Raw genomic sequence first — 23830 nt, 5'->3', positions numbered from 1 at the left:
GCCCGCCATCCGCGCGTCGCTACAGCCCTTCGCGCTGCCCGAGTGCCGGCCCCAGCCCATTGCCGCTGCGAGCGGCGGCCTCGGCCTCTCCCTGTTTGAGGCCTGCGCGCATGCGCACGGCGGGGCTGGGGCGGGCTGCGGGGGGGGGGGCGCGGCCGCCCCTTTGCTCCGTAGCGAAGGCGGGGGAGCAGTCGGGGAGAGGTTCAAGGTGAGCGGGAGCGCGGTCGGCGTGCGCGGGGGGCCCGGCCTCTAACCGTCCCTGCGCGGCCTCCGGGGCGGGGAGGGCCTGTGGCGGCGTGGCCCCGAGCGGGGCCTCGGGGGTCCCAGGGGACGGACCGGTGCGTGTCCCCCGTCCCCATCGAGATAAGAGTTTTCCGGTGCCAGGTGTAACACCGGGAGAGCCCGCGGCCTCGTCCCGCGCCCTGCGAGCCCTCCCTGACGGGGCAGGGCCCCAGCCCTCCTTCCCAGGAGTCGTTTCCTCGGGGGTTCGAGCCTCGCCGTTGCAGGGTAGGCGAGGGCACAGGTCTGACGGTTGGAAGAGGCTGTTGGGGTTGCCCGATCTCTGGAACAGGAGCGCGAATGTAGCTTCACTGAGCCCCCGATCAAACTATGGCCCGGGGCGAATGGAGGAGTCCTCGCCTCTGGGATTCCTCCTCAGCACCCACATCAGGGCTGCTATATAGCACGTAAATGTGAACATCTGTTGCTGCTTGTGACTCCTCTCGGTTTCTCTCTCCTACATTATTCTATCTGCAGCTTCTGACACTGGTATTGAACCATCTGCAAGACAGTCTCCAGTGGCTCTTCCACCTTTGGCAGCAGTGATTTCAAACTTGGTCTTGGGTCATACCTAGGAAAGTGGATAATCAGTACACTCTCTGGGATTGCTCTAATGTGTGAGCTTGCATACTGCATCACAGGCTTCTCAGGAAAACATCACGTGCTGCTTCTGCTGAGGTGATGCTCCTTGCTTTCTGGGAGCAATCTGCATTCTTGTGTTAATTCCTGACTTGAAATTCTGCTAAGAAAAAATAGGCCTTCTGTGTTGGTATTTTAAAACAATTTTCAGCAACTCCAATACAACGCAACTATTTATTAAAAAAAAAACCAAACCTGCCCAAGAGGTGGTACCTGAGAGCTTTCAGCTTTTTTGACACCTAGATCTGAAAAGGCAAAGTTTATACAGTCCTGTTGTGTGTAGATACGAGTGTGTATACTTACTGGAACTTTTGCTCTGTGTGTCAGTCAAATTTGATAAAAAGCTCAAAGATATTAGGCTTCTTGCAATATGAAAAAAGAAAACAAAGATGGCTGGATCAAGATCCTACTACTATTGTCATTCTTCCTTTTTCACCTGTTTGTTTCTTGAGGGAAAGACTCCAGCCTGCCCTCAGCCCTTTTAGTGTGTCAGAGAATCCATATGGAGAAAACACTATGGGAGGAACTTCACACCAGAGGATTCAGTGATGAGACATGAAACATTAGGAAATCTGGATTTATTAGTTCAGTCCATGAAAGTACTTACCTTTTTATGGCATGCGTTTTTCTCCATTCATGACAGTCAGTATTGATTCTGGCTTCTACTTTTTGAAAACTTGAGTTTGCAATTAATTAATATTCTTCAACTGCAGAGCTCCTTAGGGGTGTGGTGGAAACTTTGATGCTTAATCGATTACGTTCACTTTTCCATTTCCATTCTCCTCACCTTGCCAGTTACAGTTACTATTTTTTTGCTTTTTGCCCAGCCATTCCTGTCTCAGTTTGCTTGGTTCTGTCTCCATCGTTCCCAGTTTCTCCAGCAGTCTCTCCCCGTTCTATTTCTCTCTTCCCTGCTTTACTGGCCTTTAAGTTGCTATTCTTGTCACGTTTATCGGTTCTCACTGATTCCTAGTGCCAGTCCTTCCCATCTTTCCTTCCTGCATGTTCCTCATTCAGAGTCATTCTTCCCTGAAATTTCTTTGAGTTTCCTCGAGGATCCTTGTTCCAGCCATTCTGACACCGCAGTTTCAGAAGACTTCCAGTCTTACTTGTCCTCCATTTAGATTGACTGCCTCCTTCCTCCATGCTGCCTGGGCCTGATACAGGAGGGACAAAATACCTGCTCTTCCTTTTTTACTAGACTGCATCTGGCATGGGCTCTAACAGCTTGGAAGCAGGTGAATTGTTTTGGCAAGCGTACATGTAACTGAAAACATTGTCTTAGGGGCAGTCTCAGAAACAAGAAGTTCTAGGAACCAAGCCAAGACAAACTGGAGCATTTTAGTGCTGAGGAATTTATTTAACATTTTTAAAAGGAGTTGTCATGTGTCTCTCTGCAAAAATGGGAAAAGAATAAAACTGGGCTAAAACATGACTGAGACTCCCCTGAAGGTACTGCTGTTGTGCTGCTTAATGCTCCTGTTGTACTCATAGGGTGGGTCAGGTGATCTTGGCATAGAATGGTGATGTTAAAACTTGTAATTAATTTTTGCTCCATTTGATTTAAAGAGTAAAACCAACTCAGATTATTTTTGTTTGGAAAAGCTAAAAAATAAGAATGTGTGTTGCTTCCTGTTGGTCTTAAAAAAAAGAGTCAAAAGCATCCTTCACACTGGCATTATACATATCTTGAAAAGGATTATGTATATGATGCAAATCCCCTTTATTTCACTTTAAAAAAAATCTGTTCTCTTTCTCCAAAAGCTTTCCTCAGTTTACGGTACTAAAAGATGGTGCCGCATCTACTTATTTTCTTTAGTCTTTAAATGTGAGGAAAGTTTGATTGTTTCTTATTGTTATTATTTCTTATTGTTTGATTGTTATGATATTAGTTTGCTTGTGTAATGGTGTTACTGACTTTCACTGTAGTGTAAGTGCAGTCGTATTTAGAAGCAAATGCCCATCTCCAGTGTTGTAATTTACTGTGACAGCTGTCATAGAATCAGTGACAATTCAGTTGCCAGCCTCGCTTTCTGTCCACCCACTCACAGTATCTGGATGGTCTTCAAATTGAATTAGTACACAGGCTTCTCAACCAAAAGCTCTGAAAATGACCTGGGAAATCAACAGCATTTTTTTCCCTCAGAATGTCAGGCATACAAAGAAATAACCTAAACTTACATTGTATACTTTTTCCACTCTTGTCTTTCTATGCCACTCTGTTTTGCTTTTTCTTTCTTTTAATATGTTAATATATTTGGCTTTTTTCTTTAAAGAACTCTATTTTTTTTATCTGTACTCTCATAGGAAGCAGATATTTCAAGTACATGTTAGGCACAGTAAAAATGCTTCTCATCATCTCTTTTCTTGTTCAGATTGGGGTTTTGTGTTTGCGTAATACAGGTATTTAGTTTCAGGATAACAAAAACTGAGTCAGCAGTTTTGACAGTGGGCCTTTTTGTAAGGCATGAGCTGTACAGCAATTCTACCTACTCTGTATGGTTTATAAACAGTGGATCAAACCCTTAACACCATGGATAGATTTGAACTGAATATGAATAGTATATAGAGGAGTGATTTGCCCAGATTTCATGTGAGCTATCAGATCACTGTTGGTTTATATTCACTGCATTCTTAACTCATTATTTCTGCACAGAGCAGTTTCATTAGTGGTTGTAAACTTAAGCCAAGTTCTGTATGGTCACAAATTGTTTACTGGAGTATGGTTGTCCTTTTAAATGCACTGGGCACATCTGACAGTTTACAAAATGCCCATTGAATTAGCACAAATTCTCAGATGCTAAGACAATTACTTTGAGGTTAACAACTGTACCGCTTGAATGTAATTTTGTTAGGCAAATGTTATCAGGAGGAATTTGGAATTTTGTTCTGAAAAATATTTTATAGAAGGAGTACGAAGTGACGTGCCCACAATCACACAGTCAGTCTATAGCTGAGTATGATGCTGAACCCAAGATCTGCCAAAGTTTATCTTAGGCCATCCTTCCTGTTACAGTTTTATATGAGTATGTTTATTCCAGGGATTGTATCAGCTGTATGGGTATAAAAATAGATTTTTATTTCTCTCTTTAACTGTTAACTCCTGTATTTTCAATGCTCATTTTTTTTTGTTTTGAAACTGTAACTAGTAACTTCATCAAAGTGTGGGGTTTTTTTTTCTTTTGTTGTAGACTGATTTTCTACATTGTTCTGTCCAAAGAGCTGTGCAGGTCACTTATTTTTCACTGATATGATGCTGTAAAGACACATTTGAGATCCGTTTCTTGTAGCACTCTTAGATATTGAAATACTGAAAAGAAACTAACTCTTGAATAATGTTTTCCTAATAAGTAGCTTTTCAAGTGCAAACACAATCAAGTGTTAAACCTTTATCTGGTTTATGAACAAGATACTCCTGCTTTGAGTCAGTTGTGTGTTTCAGAGGAGAGGGAAAGGCCAGGGATATGCCCATTTTCTCCTGATAACTTTTTCATTATGTTTTTCAGCACTCCAGGCTGTAGTTCTTGACAGTCTGTGAGTGCTGTAATGTAAGCACTATAACAGTACAGACAGAAGGTTCTGTATTTTGCAGTGTTCAAAGAATGAAGTTGTTGGATAAGTGGTGATGATGTACTCTTTCTAGGTTCATCTGTTTAGCTTCACTCCAATTTGCTGTTCTTGTCAGCAAAATAAACATTATGACTAAGACATCCACTATCATGTTTCATTCCTTAATGTCCTTGGTTCTTGTGGAGGTTGGTTGTTTATGACATTCAGCTGAGGATAGTAGAAAGAACATTTTTATTTTGTATTAGCTCTGAAAGCATATAAGATCCTGTTTTTTCTCCTGTTAAATCATTCCCCGTTAATCACTTTGGCATCTCATGGGCGCAAGAACACAAATTTACAGTCCTCTTTTAAACTGTTGAAATTTTCAGTAAAACAGATCAAATGGTGAACTAATTCTTTCTCATCTCTGGGCCAGACCATTTCTTAGGAGAAAATGCACTGCTAATAGAAAGACTTGCTATTTCATGTGAAACATCTTACACAACAATCTCATTTTATCATATACCTGCATACTGCTATTACTGGCATGCGTGCATGCCTTTTATTGAGTTGCACCTGACTTAAACATGCAAAGCTGCCTCAGTGTCTTTTAGGTGGGAACAGAGTGTTCTCAGTCAGCACAGGAAAGCAAACCAAACTTGTCTCCTACAACCTCGTAAGGGGTGGTGATCTTACAAGGAACATGGTACATTATAATTTTCAGTCTTTCTGGAAGGTGCGACTCTGACATTGTATAAAATCATGACTTTAACGAGATAAACAGGGGAACTCTTTATTCACAAGTTTGTTTATTTTACATTTGGGGTTGTTTTATATGATTCTTAGGCATGGATGCTGAAGTTGCTTAGGCCCATATTTCATCCCCCGTTTCCAAATTACTAAGTACTTTGCCCCATATTCTCTTTCAAGAAAATTTATGTTTCAGTCCTTCAATGTTTTCCTTTTTAGAAATCCAGTGCGAAATTGCTGCAGAAGCAGGGATGATTATACAGAGAGTAGTGCTGAATTCACGCCCTGGTATGTATTTCTCTCCAATAAAGGAGCAATGTGTTTGTTCTGGTTGCCTAATGCTCCAAAATGGTGAGGGTAGAAACAGACACTAACTTAAGATGTTGACATTTATATATCTTAATATTGCATGCAGCAACAAATAAACTTTATTGTGAAGTGTATTTAGTCTGTATATACAGATTTCTAAGCTCCTGGGTGAGAAGAGTTAATGCATAGTACATGAGAAAACCCTAAGTGTAGTGACTCAAAGTGAAGAAAGATTAGCAAGCATTGCTTTTTAGTTCTGACGTTTATTCTTTTTGCATTTTAAGAGATACTAAAATAAAGTATTTTGTTACTGTTCATTTTTGTTTCCTTTTAGTAAATATTGAATCTTTTCTTCCTCCTATGGTTCAAAGTGGGTTTTTTTAAAATTTACATTCTTGAGGATTTGCTTACTTCTTTGCTTACACATTTCTTGTTATGGATGCCAGCACGATATTTTGAATAGTGAGTTTATAAATTGTCTGTGGTAGAAGACCCACATGTGTGCATTAAGTTTTTGGGGGAGTATTGTATGCTGTTCAATGCCAAAATAGTCCTAAGAGGTAAGAACTATTGTGTAATCTGCAAATAAGTCTTTTCTAATGCAAATCAAATGTTACAGCAGTAGCCTGCTGTAGTTGCCCAGTCACCCTGACTTAAAACATACCTGGGTATCTGGCTCTCTCCTTTCAGTGCCAGTGGTTCCAGTTGTCAGGCTGATTGGTCTGCTGCACGTGGTACCAACCTGAGAATGAAGCCTCCAGTTCTGTGGCTCTTGGCATATGTTTTATGGGTGTTTCTAGGAAGCGTTAATTTAAGGAGGTCTAACTGTAGCTGCGAAGGGATGCTCTTGCAGCATATGCATGTGCAGTGGCAATAGTCTGTATTCCCCCAGTTTCACTGAGACAAAAGAGACTGAAAGGTAAGAGTTTAAAACTTACCTGGTTAAAATTTATGGTCATTTGCTACTGGCAAAATAGTGCACAATGGTTTTGTTGTGTCAGAGAAGTCCCAAAGCATGTCTTTTGTTTTCAAAGTTGGGGGCTTTTCAGCACATAGGATATATGGAACCATTTTCTGAGAATGGGAACAGGCCCCCCTTTGTTTTTTTTTTAATTTGCCCTAATTGTTCATAAAAATTATGTGTAGCAAACAGCATGGAAACTGTCAGTCAGTGCAAGTGCCTGGTACTGGCCCAGGTAAGTGTAAGCTGACAGATCAGCAGGTCTTGAGTTTGGATGGTAGCAGTGCACCCATTTAGGTTGTAGTTTGTGACACAAAATCTGAAAGTCGGTCAATAGTTTTACAGCTGAGTAAAGATATAGCCTAACATTCTAAAAAGGCTACCTTAAAAAAAGGCCTTCCCATGTTGATTAAGGGAAGCTCTATATTGATTCATTTACTTGTTTGATTTTAAAATAATTCTAGGTAAGAATGGAGTGCCAGTGGCTGAAAACTTCCGACTGGAACAAAGTACAATAGCAGATACGATCCAAGCGGGACAAGTGCACGTTAGAACCCTTTATCTCTCTGTGGACCCTTACATGGTAGGTGATGGACTTAGAGTTAAGCCAGAATTTGTTTTTAAAAAATCTTCAACTCTGTACCTGTCATGATGTTTAACACCAAAGTTACCAATTATAGGACAAATGTATCTCTAGTATAATTTACTAATTCTATTCATTCTGATTATGCTATATTGGGAAGGAATTTGGCATTAATATGCCTGTGATATATATAGGAATATGACATTATAGGACCAGGAAGAGACTGTGAGCCCTGGTATACCATTACAGAATTGTTTGGATCAGCTTTTTCTGAACTTTGCCTTTTTTATATAAATTTTTAAACTTTTGTTTTGCCATGGAAGGAAGTATTTTTCAATTGAGGGGAGTGTGGGTAGAGGAGGAAGAATATTTCATGATGAAGCAAGAGAGGGACATGACCAAGCCAAAAATTTCTAGACAAAACACATAAATGATTCAAGTTAAATGTTATTTAGCTATTATCAGTTTTGTTTACAAATGAGTCAGATTTTCTCCTTATGTGAGTGATGGCCGTCTTGGGAGTAGCGACCATGAAATGTTAGAGTTTTCGATAGTGGGGGAAGTAAGGAGGGGCAAGAGCAGAACTTCTGCCTTAGATTTCCGGCGGGCAGACTTTAGCCTGTTTAAGAGGACAAAGGAGGGCAAAGGAGTACAAGAAGGCTGGACATGCTTCAAAAGGGAATTGTTAAATATTCAGGAGCAGGCTGTCCCGGTGTGTAGGAAGGCAAGCCGTCGGGGAAAAAGACGGGCCTGGTTAAACAGGGAACTCAGACTAGAACTTAAGGAAAAAAGAGAGCCTACTTGCTCTGGAAGAAGGGTCGGGTGACTTGGGAGGTCTATAAGGACGTGGCCAGGTCATGTAGGGAGAAGATTAGAAGGGCCAAAGCTCAATTAGAGCTCGATTTGGCTGCTACAGTCAAAGACAACAAAAAAAGCTTTTACAAATACATCAACAGCAAAAGGAGGGTCAAGGAGAGCCTCCACCACTTGCTGAATGAGGAGGGTAGTGTAGTGTCAGGGGATGAGGAAAAGGCAGAGGTGCTCAATGCCTTCTTTGCCTCGGTCTTGAATGTCAAGACCGGTTGTCCTCAGGAGACTCGGCCCCCAGAGCCTGAAGTTAGGGACGGGGGGCTGTGTGAACTCCCAGGATCCAGGAGGAGACGGTTAGTGACCTGCTGTGCCAGTTGGACACCCACAAGGCTATGGGCCCGGATGGGATTCACCCCAGAGTAATGAAGGAACTGGCAGATGAACTTGCCAAACCACTCTCGATTATCTACCGGCAGTCCTGGTTAACTGGAGAAGTCCCAGCTGACTGGAAATTAGCAAATGTAATGCCCATCTACAAGAAGGGTCGGAAGGACGATCCAGGGAACTATAGGCCTGTCAGCCTGACCTCGGTGCCAGGCAAGGTGATGGAACAGATCATCCTGAGTGCCATTACACAGCACATGCAGGACAATCGGGGCATTGGGGCCAGCCAACATGGATTCATGAAAGGCAGGTCCTGCTTAACCAACCTGGTCTCCTTCTATGACCAAGTGACCCGCTTAGTAGATGAGGGCAGGGCTGTGGATGTAGTCTATCTAGACTTCAGTAAGGCATTCGACACTGTCTCCCACAGCATCCTCCTAGACAAACTGGCTGCCCGGGGCTTGGATGGGTGGACTCTTAAATGGGTTAAAAACTGGCTGGATGGCCGAGCCCAGAGAGTGGTGGTGAATGGGGCAAAGTCCAACTGGCGGCCGGTCACTAGCGGTGTTCCCCAGGGCTCAGTTCTGGGGCCAGTGCTGTTCAATATCTTTATAGATGATCTAGACGTAGGGATTGAGTGCACCCTCAGCAAATTTGTAGATGACACCAAGCTGGGTGGGAGTGTCGATCTGCTGGAGGGTAGGAAGGCCCTTCAGAGGGATCTGGACAGGTTAGATAGATTGGCCGAGACCAACGGCATGAGGTTCAACAAGAACAAGTGCCGGGTCTTACACTTTGGCCACAACAACCCCATGCAGCGCTACAGGCTGGGGGAAGAGTGGTTAGAAAGCAGCCCGGTGGAAAGAGACCTGGGGGTGCTGATCGACAGCCGGCTAAACGTGAGCCAGGAGTGTGCCCAGGTGTCCAAGAAGGCCAATGGCATCCTGGCCTCTATTAGGAATAGTGTAGCCAGCAGGTCTAGGGAAGTGATCGTCCCTCTGTACCCGGCACTGGTGAGGCCGCATCTTGAGTACTGTGTCCAGTTCTGGGCCCCGCACTTCAAGAAAGATGTTGAGGTGTTGGAGCGAGTCCAGAGGAGGGCGACCAAGCTGGTGAAGGGTCTGGAGGGTCTGACCTACGAGGAACGGCTGAGGGAGCTGGAGTTGTTTAGCCTGGAGAAGAGGAGGCTCCGAGGTGACCTTATTGCAGTCTACACCTACCTGAAGGGAGGTTGTAGTGAAGTGGGAGTTGGCCTCTTCTCCCGGGCAACTAGCGATAGGACAAGAGGGCACAGCCTCAAGCTTCGCCAGGGGAGGTTCAGGTTGGACATTAGGAAGAATTTCTTTTCAGAAAGGGTTATTAGACATTGGAATGGGCTGCCCAGGGAGGTGGTGGAGTCACCATCTCTGGATGTGTTTAAGAAAAGACTGGACATGGCACTTAGTGCCATGGTCTAGTTGACAGGGTGGTGTAGGGGCAGCGGTTGGACTCGATGATCCCAGAGGTCTCTTCCAACCTGGTTGATTCTGTGATTCTGTGATTCTGTGATTCTGAGGATGAAAATGTGTCAATACATTGTAAACAATGGAAGCAGATTGATTAGTGAATGAAGCCATAATCAGCACTTGCACCTAGTTCTGCAAAACTGTAGAAATCATGTGGCTGGGAGAGTTGAGGGTCGAAATAGAAGTGAAGACAGCAGGAGAACCAGATAGACTCAATCTGCTAATATGTAGAAGTTTGCTATAAAGAGAAGTCTGATCATTTGTTCCCTGAATAGATGAAGATAGTAGAAAAGAAACAGTCTTAATTTCAGGAAAGTAGGTTTAGCTTGGGAATTAAGAGGAAGTTCAAGAATCCTGAAGTACTAACTCAGGCTACTAGAGGAGATATGAAGGAAAGACTTCAGATTTCAAGATCTCTGACAGGGATGGTCTAAATACATTTGACTGTTCTTCAGTGCATAGGCATGGACTAAATGACTTGTGGGTGTTTTTTTCCATCCTATATTTCTATGATTCATCCAGTTAAGGAATGGCATTTACAGGATGCTCATCAATCCAGCCAGTCATCTTTGGTTGTGTGGCTGACTTTGAGACAGTGTCTATAGCAGGTGTTGGTTTTGGTAACGCTGCTGGAGGAGATCAGAATGGTCCTTTTGTACTGAGCAAACAAGAGGGGAAAGAGGGACCTAAGAAAAGATGATGACTATTTGGGGCTTATTGAGAGATTTTTGAGTAGCCCTTTGAAGTTTTAAACATATCTCATCCCCAACTTGAACTCATAAACAAACCATGTGTTCCACCAGAGCCTTTCATTAAAGCCTTGTCTTTCAGCGCTGCCGAATGAATGAAGATACGGGCTCAGATTACCTCCTGCCCTGGCAGCTGTCTGAAGTTGCTGATGGTGGGGGCATTGGGGTTGTGGAGGAGAGCAAGCACGATAACTTTGCTAAAGGAGACTTTGTATCTTCCTTCAATTGGCCCTGGCAGACAGTGGCCATTCTAGATGGAAGCTTGCTACAAAAGGTAATGTAAATGCAAAGCCCAAATCCTCACTATTTTCTTTCCCTAAACCTTTTTTTTTTTTTTTTTTTTTTTTTTAAATAGTGGCTATTGCTAGTATTTCTTAGCAAAAAGAAGCCGATGTTATTGGAGCAACCAGTTCTCAAAAGGCAGATCAATGCACAGGTGGCAAAATCTGTACAATTTCTCTCTTGAAAAATGTGAATGCATGTCTGGTTGGTTATGAGACATGCCAGTATTATTTCAGTTGTGATTTTTAATAAATTTCCCTGAAGCTGCTTCTGTTAATTAATTCTGTTAATTATTCTAATTCTAGTAGAACTCTTGATCGATGACAGTGTAGTCATAAGACATAAAAGGCTTTAGATATATTTAATTCAATTTATTTCACTATCATATATTAGTGAAAGCTTGCACTTGAGATTTTACATCCGTAGAAGAAAGGGTATTCAGTATTAAGTTGAAAGTGGAGAAGTGACAGTGCATTAGGGATATTGTGTTGATCATCTTCATGCACAACAGAAAATTATTGTAGTTAAGAATGTATACTTGCCAATAATCTTCTTCCTTTAGGACCCTTTGCCAATGATCTGCAATCACAATATTTGATAAAACGGTGCTATTGTATCCTTTATGCTAACATAGGGATAGTTCACCATTGCTGGAAAATTCTTGTCTCTCAACTGCTTTTTGACACTTCCATAATTTAAGTTTTTGTGAGTGACTTTGTTTAAAAACTTTTTCTAAAACTATGGAAATATAATCTTTGTTTCATTTTGTATAAACTTGTTATTAAAGTAGAACTAATTTATAGCTAGCTTGTCCCTACCAGTTATACCTTGCCTGGTAAATATCCTGAGTTAGTCTTCTATCCTCAGACAATCAAACAGCAAACAGCAAAACCTCACCGTAAAAAAAAATGACCACCACCTTGCATTTCTGTTTTGCAGCTTGTTCCACAACTTGTGAATGGACGCCTTTCCTACTTTCTTGGTGCAGCTGGCATCACAGGACTGACGGCCCTGCTGGGTATAAGGGAGAAAGGACATGTGGCTGTGGGTGCAAATCAGACAATGGTGGTGAGCGGAGCAGCCGGTGCCTGTGGCTCTTTGGCTGGCCAGGTAGGTAGGCTTGAGACATACAAGCATACTCTATTACCAAGTTTATCTTCTGAAACATGCTGGTTAGTAAACATACGGATAAAATCATTGTAAACGTGAGCAGGTGTAACTCCATGGGAAGGGCCAGGTTCACAGATTTGGCTCACACTCTCACTGAGAAAGATTTTAGGTGTGAAATTTAAGTTTCATGAAACTGGGATAGGAGAAAATGGCCCAAGGTATTTACTTGTCACTAGCATAAAGGAAGTAGACGGTATAAATACATGTATTTACTATATATTTATATAGTAGTCGGCCATTTGAACAGAGTCTTTGAGTTGACTGGCAGCTTTCATTTTTTTCTATATAAGAAAATAGTAAATAAATGTAGCAAACCCTTCTTCATGTTGTGTTCCATGACATCCTTTGTGTTTTGAGATTGACAGCCCTTTTATCCTCCTCAGCTTTGCAGGACATGTTGCAGTGTGTTGTATGTGGGTGTATGTGCATATCTACAAATATATACACACACACCCATATACACGTACACAAACACAATAGATATTAAGTAAACTTAAGACTTACTGATAAAGAGGAGCTATGAAGAAACAATGCATAAGTAGATCTGGGAAGAATGTGTTGAAATCAATTATTGTCCAATCTTTTTGGCCTTTTATTAGCTATGTTAGGGTACGTGGCGGATGGTGATATTATACTATATTTGGCTCTCCAGTACTGCCAGTCATTGGTGACTCCACAGACTAAACCTCCTGCGGTCAGTGAGAAGGATGGCAGATTTGGGTTGTACCTGCCCCTCCTCTAGGTGTGAGGAGGGAATGACAAGAGACAATTGTGTCACATGAGATGGGAGCCATGTGCTGAACTTTGCTACCTGAGGATAACTGTAACACCCCCTCAGGCCCCCTTCCTCCCACTGGTACCTTTATGCAGATGAATGATCTAACTTCTCTTTATTGTTTGGGGTTTGGTTTTGGTTTGTTTTGTTGTTTTTTTTTTTTTAATTGTGCTCCTGCAGATTGGCCGTCTGGAGGGCTGCGCTAGAGTGGTGGGGATCGCTGGCACAGATGAAAAGTGTTCCATCTTGGTCCAAGAAATGGGGTTTGATGCTGCTATCAATTACAAGAAGGGGAATGTGGCAGAGCAGCTACGTGAACTCTGCCCAGGTGGTGTGGATGTTTACTTTGACAATGTTGGTGGAGACATCAGTGATACAGTTATAAGCCAGGTGATTATACCAGCTGTTGGGTTTATTCTAGTCACCCTCCAATGTCTGCGTGCCCAGCTTTGAATTAATTCATACTGGAGGCCAGCCTGCAATACAGCAGAGCAGGCTTTCCACTTCATTGATCTAATCCACGTGCTGATCCTGGTCCTGAGGAGAAATTGGATATTTGAAATCAGTGTCTGTCATTTGGACTAGCCTAGCAATATAATAACAGAAACACAATTTCTGCTTCTTGTCTCTTGCTTCTTTGGCCAGGAGACTTGGTAATATTCTAAAATCCTTGTCTGTCAGTGTAGTAATCTTGTGTTTTGTCAGCTTTGGTTTTCTGGCTTCACAAAAGACCAGCTCTGCTGGGCCTCCATAAAGACTCTTGACCAGCACTCTTCATTGTTAATGTGAAACTACTCTGTCTCATGGCAGGGAGGCTTTGGTGGCAATGCCATCTTTGGGAGCTCTAAATCACAGCTGTATCCAACAGCCGTATCCAACTTCTTTGTCCTGTTACCCCTTTCCTCCTGACAAAAAGGGCACACAGTAAGATAACAATTTCTTATATTCCTTGCATTTAATGACTTTTTAAATTACACATAGGCTGTATAGCATTTATTTTTCCACTGTTGCCCTGCATTTATCTATTTGAATGTTGTCATAGGTTGAATGGGACTGCCTGCAATTCTCCCACTCTTCTCCAGGAAATGTGGCTCTAAATAAGGATACCCATGTGAAAATTTTGCAATATAATCTATTGCATCTCTGGAAACTTTAGTTTCTGAGACCAAGGAATGTAATTTTTCTCACTTTGTGCTATTCCAAACAGATGAATCAGAACAGCCATATCATCCTGTGTGGACAGATTTCTCAGTATAACAAAGATGTGCCTTATCCTCCTCCACTGCCTCCTGACATAGAAAAAATACAGAAAGAAAGGAATATCACAAGGTACATTTCTCCTCCAGAACGTGTGACCAGGTTCCAGGTAGATGGCACACGTGATGTTGTGACTGATATCTGGAAGATAGTCTGTAGGTCCGCAATAGGCACATGTAATCGGAACAGAATATTGCCATACGAAAAAAGGAAACTATGATCACAAAGTCAGTAAATCCTTTCTCTTACATTTTTTCTGTATCAGCATAAAAACTGGGAAAGGATGTTGTTACATATTAACATAGTTGTCTGTTGTTATGCTTTCTTTGTGGTTGCTTGATTTAGTCCTGAAGTCTCTGACAGATTCTTCAGTATGAGAGAAGGTGCTGCCATGGTTCTGTTCTCAGATGTTTTGCAGAGTGCCTTCTCTCCAAGTGTAGCAGTTCAGGCAGAAAGAAAATAAAATATTTTTAAAGTAAGAATGCAGCTGATGCAATGATTGTATTGAAATTACATTTTTTGTATTTGGGGTTTTATTAGATAATGGGACTGTAGGTGTGACAGATATACACAAGTGAAACATTGATTTTTGTTATGACTCTGGGAATGGCTGAATCTCCTGTCAGGATTCAGGTGGAGCTAAGGGAGAGATTAGGAGCAAAGTCTTAGGAGATTTTTCATTCATTGCATTGCAGAAAGTTGGAGAGACTTTTGATTTCTGTGCAAACAGATTGACCTCTTCTTGACCCTATTACTGTTTTCTGCACTTTTAAAAAATGTATAAAAATACTAAAATACACCATGTGTAGTAGAAGGCAGTGGAGAATTTAGTCAGTACATTGCTACAAGTCATTACCATTTTTGATGATCGTTTCAGTTTCTCTTGATTGCTGTAGGAAGCTGTGACAGCAGGATATGCAAAATTTTGGGGAGCCTGAAGGTTAATTTATGCTCTCCATTTAGTTGCAGGTCCATTAATTATTCTCCCTACCACAAAAAAAAAAAAGTAAAAAAGAATAGGAATTCACTCACATTTTATGGACATTTGCTTATTCTTGTGATACTACTTGATTTTTATTACAGCATTACTTGTCTAAGACTGAAGTTACTGTCAAGCTCCCACTGCAGGGAGCTGTCTCAACAAGGTGGCAAAGCTTTGAGCTGTGTCTTATTCAATAATGCTGTTTCCTTAAAAGATTTGTAAAGATTTCAAAATATGCTTACCAACCTTTCTTAAATCAAGGCTCATTCTTTTCTTTCACAGGGAAAGATTCTTAGTGTTGAACTATATGGACAAACGAGAAGCTAGTATATTACAACTCTGTCAGTTGATCCAAGAGGGTAAACTGAAGGTAGGAACTTTTACATCTAATCTATGGCCTCTGATACTACCTCCTCAGATCACAGGCTGACTACAAGAAGTCAGATTTCTTTGTCCTTGGCTCTCTTACCATGCTTCAGAATTGAATAGATTTTCTTACGAATGTTCAAGTATTCTTGAAAGCTTATTAGGTAGCACTGTTTTACTAGATACCTGCTGGGGATGATCTGACGGTAGTAAAACAGACTTTTCTAATTACATGCTACTGCTGTCTGTATTTTTTCAGTATAGAGTGCAAGTACTTTTTTACTTAATGGATCAGACCTTCAAAAATACTTACTTTGGAATTCCTGATTAATTAGTGTCCTCTATGCTTTTGGGGGTCCTGTCTGAAATTTTGTTTCAAGATTTATAATCACCATTTATTATTTAGTGATGGGTAGATGCTTTATCCATCCCTTCCCTGTGAGCTCTGTCTAAATTAGTTTTTGATTCTTTGGGGGATCAGTAAATTTTTCTGGGCAAATCCTGAGACGTGACATTTTGGCAGGGGCAGGTGATACCAGGCGGTTTAGCAACGGTTTAGCAAGAGTAGGCCTCAGAGCAGGCTCTAAAAGGCCTACTCTGTGTTACCTTTACACAGAATCAACTTTTCTGTCAGTAATTTCCCTTTCAGCTAGAATAATAGAGAATAACAGTATGTTCTGAAGCAAACTGCATATTTTGTAGATAGAGTCTGCTTATGGGACTGATAACAGTGTTAACATGTTGTGACATGATCTAGGTAATCCTGCTCCGTCAGGGGGATTGGACTAGATGATCTTTCGAGGTCCCTTCCAATCCCTAACATTCTGTGATTCTGTTATAGTCGTCAATGATTCTTGCTTGCGCTTAGTCTTAGAAAATCCAAAGTCTCTGTTAAATTCCTTGCTAATTATAAAGAAGGGCCAAAGACAAACAGGACTGTGAAAAACAACTTTGTGATGTCTAAATTAACTTGATTCACAAACTGGTGCCGGAGGAGAGATAAGTCCAGTGAGAATCAGAACAACATCTTCTCCTTGAGGCCACCTGCACTTGTCAACAAGAAGGCCTCAACCATGCTTGCGCAGAAGCACAATTATGGGGGGATTGCGACCACTAGAGACCTCCAGGGACCACCCAAGACCCCTTCCCCAATTTAGTACGCATGCGCAAAGACAATTACATAATGTATTAGCATATGCATAAGTTTCTTGGAATAGGTGGGCTTTTCTTGGAATTATATGAATATTCATTTTTCTGTAATGTATATAATGAGTATGCTTTTGTTCCTAGGTGTGCATGCTAGGAGGAGGGATCCCCCATGCACCCAGCGCTGCAATAAACGAATGTCGGCTTTCTAAACTAACATTTGGTTTAGAGAGTTTTCTTGGTTACTATTTTCCGGTAACACAGGGATGTTCCAGTTCTGATTGAAGCATTAAATTGCATACAGGTTTATCATAAAGTATTCACTCCTCTCTTGATGAACAAATCTGGCCCAAACAGAGCACTGTCCATTGTAGCCAGAGAATCCTTTAGATTTTAGTAGTTTCTGTGGCAGTTTCATGGCCTATTTCTAAGAAATGTTAATCTTGTTTGAGGAAAGCTAAAAGGACTTGTTTGCATTGACAGGTCAGAGAGACTGTGGTAGAAGGCTTAGCAAACATTGGTGGTAAGATTTTTGCACCATTTTCTAAGAATAATAATCTGATTAAATATGACAGTAGAGGTTAACTACCTCCTTTGTTTCATTTGCCAATTCAGATTTCTGTATTTTATCTAAACCATGATTTTTATGTTATAGTAAAAAATAGTTTTTTTCACAAGGTATTAAGAAGTTCTGTGAGAATATTGTTTTATGTTAGAAAAAATGTTGAATATAAATTTTGAGATTTTTTGTTTTGTTTTGTTGTTGGGGGTGGAACGAATTGTTAAACTGCTACCTTAGCAGCTAATGATAGTCACCCTGATCTTACAGATTTAAGGTGCTGCCCATTGCATTACTTGTGTGTGAGAAAATGGTATTTCGGAAACCTTGAACCAAAGTAAAAGTAGACGAAGTAAAAAATAATGTCTTTTAAAGGAACAAAATAGGCTGTAGCCTTGTTGAAAAAATCTGTAACAAAGAAATACAAAAATGAAGGGGGCCTTGGGACTCCAGTGAGACAAAGCTAGAGAGCCAGGTGATTCAAGATGTGCTGTAAGAATGCTTCCCTGTCAAGTAACAGGGAGGAGGATTATTTAGTCCATTTAGTCTTTAGTCCCACAAGATTGGAAACCAGTAGAATTAAGCGATAGCCAAATCTTACAGATTTAAATTTATTCTAGTCGTTCCTACTTACTGCTATACATATGTATTTTGAAGGAATTTCATCAAAAATAGCAGTCATATTTAATACTTTGTTTACTCAAAGATTTATTATTTTGCACGAGCTTCTGGCATTTGTTGTACTACATAGAGTATTTATAAACCTTTTCCTTTCACAAAGGTTTGTGAAACACACGGCATTTGTGGGCTCTCCAGTCACACCTTGTCTTTCAGTTTGGTATTTGTATGGCATATCACAAAAGCAGCAAATGTAATAGTTAACTTGCATAGAGATAAACAGCTGCTTACTAATCAGTTTTTTTAATTATTACACAAAACTGCCCTTAGCAGTTTATTAGACTAGATTTTTTTTCTTTCCTTTTTAATTTGGGGAGCTGTTGAATACTTTTGTTTCTACCATTTTTTTTTCTTTTTGAAAGTTACTTGTCACATTTTGCTTGGCACTAACTTATTTCATTATTTCTCTTTAAGTTGCTTTCCAGTCCGTGATGAATGGAGGCAATATTGGAAAACAGATCGTCTCAGTTTCTAAGTAAACTACTTTGGTAAAAACAATTGGATTCTATCTCTAATAGTGAGCAAGTTTTTACTTATACTAATTCCCATTTTCTTAAGTAAACCACTAAGTTGTTCTGTATGTACTGAAAGCAGAGATTCTGGGATGCTAAGGCAGAATCTGTGCTAATAAACTAAATAGAACTGGAAACAGGAATGCAATCATTTATACTAGAAATGAGTAATATGTTCTTTGACATGATTTTGACAGTTGCCAGCTAGCACACTTGCAAATATTTCATGAATATGGTTTGGAAGTTAGAACATCCCGGGAACCATTTCCAATAAGTAATTTGTATGCAGCCACCTAGTTTTGGTCGTTAGAAGAATTTACTAGTGTAGGTGTGCACTATTTCCATGCTAGTTTGTCTCAGTGCCCAGGAACTTCTCTAGGAATTTTTAATTTACTAGTGTAAGTTTACCCTGACAGTCCAATCAATCTGGCTAATCATTTTAGAATGTAACTATTCTCATTTTTACAGATAATTGCAATGAAAAATTCCATTTCTGCAATTAAAGGTCTCTGATAACAAAGGTATTTCCATTTTGCCATCTGAAACAAATTTCCACTGATGTGTCTTGTCCATTTCTCTGTCTTATATCAATATATCTCCTATTTTGAGAGCACTTGAAACCTAATCATTTACAATTTCATCTGGATGCAACCTGAGACTTTCATCAGTGATAGGTTCAGGTGTAGGGTGAGCCTCCTGCTTAACTGTTCATTTATTTACTCTTCTCAGTCTTTGCATTCCAGACTTAAGTGAAGTTTTCTTTTTAGAATTACTTTTCTAAAAATCTACTGTATCTTATTTTTATTTTAATCTCCCCGATTTCACTAGTTTTTCTGGTTTTTACACCTCTCCAGAGTCACAGACAGAGGATCTCAAAAGTCCTGTGTGAGGACAGAAGGTAACTTTTCAGACAATTGACCTTCTGTTCCCTCAGGAACTCAGAATTTTTGGTCTAACGATGCTCTTTTACCATTTCAATGGGGAAACTTGAAAAAAATGAGTCACCATTTCCAAGTTTGTCTACCATAACCCCAAGCCAAATGAGACTGATAGGATTAAGTATGTGTCTTGAAAAGCAAGGAACAGAAGAGGGAACAGATAATTATCTTAAAGAAATTAGAATTCCACTACTATGTACATTTAGAGACATTAACATGTATTTATTTAGAGAAGAGGATTATTCATGACACATTCTGATTTACAGGTGATGGGTTTTGTTTTTTATTTGTTTGCCTTTAAGACAAATGCTTCCAAACAACAGGGTCAGCTGAGCTGTTCAGAGAATGGATTATCTAGATCTGCTTGAGTCACTACCTAGGCTCAAACTAAATGGAATCCAAGGACTATGAAAGAAACACTATGCAAGAAATTTGGCATTATAAATCATTTTGCATGCTGTGGAAAGCAAGACAACGGGTATCAAAATTGCCTAATAGGGTTGTGAGCATTATGAAAAACAGTGCTTTCATTTCCTAGTGCTGAAGCTGGCCCTGAAAGAAGGAAGCACATGCAGTGACAGATGCCATAAACTTTAAGGAAGAGAAAGACCCCTACAGTATAGCATTAGATGGTCTAAAATCTTCCAGTATGCATTTTTCAACTGCAGAACTAGTGACTGGTTCACTTTCAGCTAGACTGTGAATCAAACATCAGCATAACTAACTCAAGCAGCTTTAATAACAGTGTCACACTGGGATAGGAGCCAAAATTTTTATGCAGTAAAATCAGTATGATCGTAGTTGGCAAATAAAGACAGAAAGCAACAGGTGAGTGAAATTCTATGAATTCCTGCATATTGACTGTTTATAGGTGGTAACTCACTTGTGAAAGTTAAGCCGTGCAGCCTTGTAAGACTTGATAATTCATATGTATATTAAAACGACAGGCAGGAGGAAATGCAGTGATCCTGAGCAGTCTCTAGACTTGGATTCTTGTCATATCAGCTGGATTTAATGGGGAGGGAGCTGATGGGAATACAACCTTTCCAAACAGCGGCTCTAGTGAGTGTGCTGATGTGTCTGCCCACTCTCCCTTTTCCTTTCTTCTTCCCTCCCACGTGTTCCCACATGTCTATACCTGATAAGAACACTCAGATTGAAACAGCATCCCCGCCACCATCACCCTATATGTTGCTGTATTCTGCATTCTGCATTCACCTTTCTGCCAGGCACTTAATGCTCTTTAACACTCTTAATCTTTCTGAATAAACGTCCTCATCCTTACAGTTCATACCTAAAGCAAATATCTAAATGCAAAAGGAAACAGCCCACTCCATGTACATGACCAACCATTGACACTCCACAATGCTGCAGCAAAGCTGATCTTAACCTGAGGCTCCATTGGAACTGCTCCTGAAAATTGTTAGTGATGCAAGAGTGATCTTACAAATGAGAATGTTAGTATTGCTGTCGCTGCTGAGTTGAAATAGTATCAGTTTTAATTAGGAACAGAAAGTCCTCCATTGAATTTGGGGTTTTTTTGTGTGTCTGTCTTAATTGTACATAAAGACATATGGCACTTTTCACGTATGACATAATGACATAATGACATATGGCATGGTGTCACCATGGTGTTTTCCTATTTTCTTCCACCCTTGAAGATTAACCTCTTCCTACACGGAAGTTTCAAAGTCCTATAACTTGCATTTCCCTATAGTTGTCTTCCTCCAATCTGTCAGTTTTGTTTCAGTTTCAACAACCTGTTATGAGGAAAATGCCTTTTATTCTTAAAACTGAGGACCCTTCTTCTGTTGTAATTCCAGCCTGCTTGGAAGGAAGTATATCATAGGGTAGTATTCGAAGCAAGCTAATTAAATACCTGTATATTTCAAAAGAGACTTCAACTATGAACTGTGGTGAGTTTGTGTTGTATGAACATAAGAAAGCAATCATAACAATAACTACTGAAAAGTTGTTTAAATGTTGTTTTCTTTTCACGTGTTATAGGTGAAGGCCTCAGTCTGACATATTTGTGTTTCCAGAGATACATTTGCTTGTCCAAAGTACAAATTTTATACTTTTGAACAGTATTTGCTGCAGAGCTACTCCAGAGTGAGCTCATCTCTGGCACTGAGTTGACGCACCTTCCAGGAATGACAGTCCTCTAGGAAGTTATTGTTCACAACTGAAACAGTATATGATAAAATTTTAAAATTCCTGGCGCTATTATTTTTACAGCAATTGCTTAGTAATCCACACAAGTCGCAAGCCTATTAAGAGCTGATGATGTGAGGCGTGATCCAGAGTGAGATCATGCTGAGATACTGATTCTTTACCGTAATAAAGGCAGCTTGATTTCTGCAGCATTCCTGTAGTTAGGGCAATATAGGTTCTCTCAGCTTTAGTCAAATGGCTTTAAGGGAACAAAGAAAAAAAAGATGGGGACAGTCAAAGAAACCTCATCCTGTCAATCCCAATGTTTAGGATTCTCACAGAAGCATTTCTTTAGTTGTGAATCCTGGCTCATGTTACCTTTTAAGGACAAATAAAAATTAAAGGGAGAAAATGCTTTAAACCAAGCACCCACAGTTGTAAAAAATATTAATACATCTTTTTTTCACCTCGTCTTAATTTCTTAATTATTGCAATAGCGTGACTCTTCAGCAATCATATATTTTGCACTATAGGAGATGTCTTATTTAACAAAGGGTGACAAATAACTGGTAACAAAAATCCAAGATGCTTTGGATGTAGTAGATAGATAGTCCCTGGCTGCAGAAGCAAGTGTTTGTCCCGTGAAGCTTTACCTTACAAAGATATTGAGGGATAGTTTGTAAGAACTTAAGCAAGCACAAGCATGAATTCAGAGCAGGAGTTGTGTGACCACAGTAATGTACTAGAAGTTCAGCTATACCATCTTTATGAATAAGCATTTCTTGTTGCAAAGGGTAATAAAACTTAAACACTATTGGGCAGAGAGACCTTTTTTTTTCCTCATTTTCCTTTGAGCCAATCTTCTGCTTGTTTGTATTTGGTAAAGTTTTATGCACTCCCATTTCCGTCCCTTCTCCCTTTGCACCTTGAGCAGTTGCTGTTGGCTGTTCTGTATTTCATTTGCTTCCCTTTCTGCTTTCTTGATACCAGACGGTTCAAGTTAGCAACAGTTTAGCAAGAGTAGGCCTCAGAGTTAGCAACAGTTTAGCAAGAGTAGGCCTCAGAGTAGGCTTTAAAGGCTTGCTCTGTGTTACCTTTATACAGAACAAACTTTCCTGTCAATAATCTTCCTTTTAGCTAAGAATAATATAGAATAATAATAATAGGTTCTGAAGTATCTACATGTTTTGTAGATAAAGTTTGTTTATGGGATTGATAACAAGGATATAGTAAACAAAGATTCATGCTGTTTACACTTACTCTTAGATAAACAAAGGTCTCTGCTAATTATATAAGGCCAAAAGACAAAACAAAACTGTAAAGAATAACTTTGTGATGTTGTCACGGTTTAAAGCTGGGCTGGCTATTAAACCTGCAGCAGACGGTCTCTGTTAACCCTCCCCCCCCACCCGAAGGGAAAGGGCAAGGGAAAAGGGAGAGAGACTTACGGGTTGGAAAGTTAAAACAGTTTTAATAAACCTATAATAATGAAAAAAAAAGAGTATAATAATAATATTGGAATAATCAAATATATACAAATATATATACAAAACCAAGATCGAGCTCCCCCGATGTCGGCAACGTCACCACCGGCACTGCAGGGCAGGCTCCGGGAAGGCCCTGACTGGGCCTAGCGACGGTCGAGAGCTGGATTCAGGGATGCACGGATCGGGATCGGGGGCAGCAGGAAAACAGTCAAGAGTCCTCCTTGGACACCGGCCATAGCAGAAAGAGCAAGAGCGAGACCCTCGTGATCCCCCCGCTTTATACCGAGAATGACGTGTATGGGATGCAATACCTCGTTGGTCAATTTTTGGTCACCTGCCCTGTCCGCTCCCCCCTGCAGCTGCGACCCCCCTTCGGCTCTTCACTCATAAGCAGTGAGGAATTCAGCAGTGACCTTGGTTTCTCTAAGACTAAGTACAGCAAGAGCCTTACTGCACAACATCCCTACCAGTGCCTCAGCGATAACTACAAACTTCAAGCGTTATCAGTCCTGGAAGCAGACACTGTCTGCAAAACATGTAGTTAGTTTCAGAAAGTGCAGTTACTTAGAGGAGACTTAGCTGAAAGTAAAAATCACTGAAAGGAAAATCGGCCTGGTTTAGGCCAAACCAGGACAGATGTCTAAATTAATTTGATTCATAAACTCTTGTGTCAGAGGAGAGAAGTCTAAAATGATATCTTCTTCTCGGGAACACATGTACTTGTAAACAAGAAGGCCTCAACCATGCTTGCGCACAAGCACGATTAAAGGGGAATTGCGACCACCAGCGACCCCCAGAGACCACCCAAGACCCCTTCCTCAATTTAGTACGCATGCGCAAAGACATTACGTAATGCATTACATAATGTATTATGCATAAGTTTTTTTTTTTGGAATGCGTGGGCTTTGCTTGGAATTGTGTATATAAGGAGCAAGCTTTTGTTCTTAGGTGTGCATGCTAGGAGGAAAGATCCCCCATGCACCCAGCGCTGCAATAAACCAATGTC

General features: G+C 40.6%; 1 protein-coding gene across 4 annotated transcripts; it reads left to right on the top strand.

Annotated features, from left to right (window-relative positions):
• Positions 1 to 124: 124 nt before the first annotated feature.
• On the top strand, positions 125 to 18382 carry PTGR2 (prostaglandin reductase 2). 4 transcript variants are annotated; one of them, XM_068399025.1, is made up of 10 exons: positions 125 to 208; positions 5437 to 5505; positions 6952 to 7070; positions 10601 to 10792; positions 11740 to 11910; positions 12926 to 13135; positions 13953 to 14074; positions 15267 to 15354; positions 16980 to 17019; positions 18148 to 18382. In XM_068399025.1, the coding sequence occupies exons 2-10, from the start codon at positions 5469 to 5471 to the stop codon at positions 18210 to 18212; spliced, it is 1044 nt and encodes a 347-aa protein (XP_068255126.1). In that variant the 5' UTR covers positions 125 to 208; positions 5437 to 5468; the 3' UTR covers positions 18213 to 18382. The 4 variants fall into 4 exon arrangements, with proteins under 4 accessions (XP_068255126.1, XP_068255124.1, XP_068255127.1 ...); XM_068399023.1 differs by lacking the exons at positions 16980 to 17019; positions 18148 to 18382 and adding an exon at positions 16641 to 16796; XM_068399024.1 differs by lacking the exons at positions 125 to 208; positions 16980 to 17019; positions 18148 to 18382 and adding exons at positions 780 to 957; positions 16641 to 16796.
• Positions 18383 to 23830: the final 5448 nt, after the last annotated feature.

The sequence above is a fragment of the Nyctibius grandis genome, chromosome 4 (genome assembly GCF_013368605.1).
Source record: "Nyctibius grandis isolate bNycGra1 chromosome 4, bNycGra1.pri, whole genome shotgun sequence".
NCBI lineage: Eukaryota > Metazoa > Chordata > Aves > Nyctibiiformes > Nyctibiidae > Nyctibius > Nyctibius grandis.
The sequence above is the reverse complement of the archived record's forward strand: the minus strand, read 5'-3'. Positions and strand labels throughout refer to the sequence as shown.

Bases quoted from the DNA above. Each gene is read 5' to 3' on its own strand.
- PTGR2 (XM_068399023.1), top strand. From the start codon at position 5,469: ATGATTATACAGAGAGTAGTGCTGAATTCACGCCCTG. The intron at 7,071-10,600 runs GTAGGTGATGGA...CTTGTCTTTCAG, and splicing joins TCTCTGTGGACCCTTACATG to CGCTGCCGAATGAATGAAGA. The intron at 13,136-13,952 runs GTGATTATACCA...TATTCCAAACAG, and splicing joins GTGATACAGTTATAAGCCAG to ATGAATCAGAACAGCCATAT.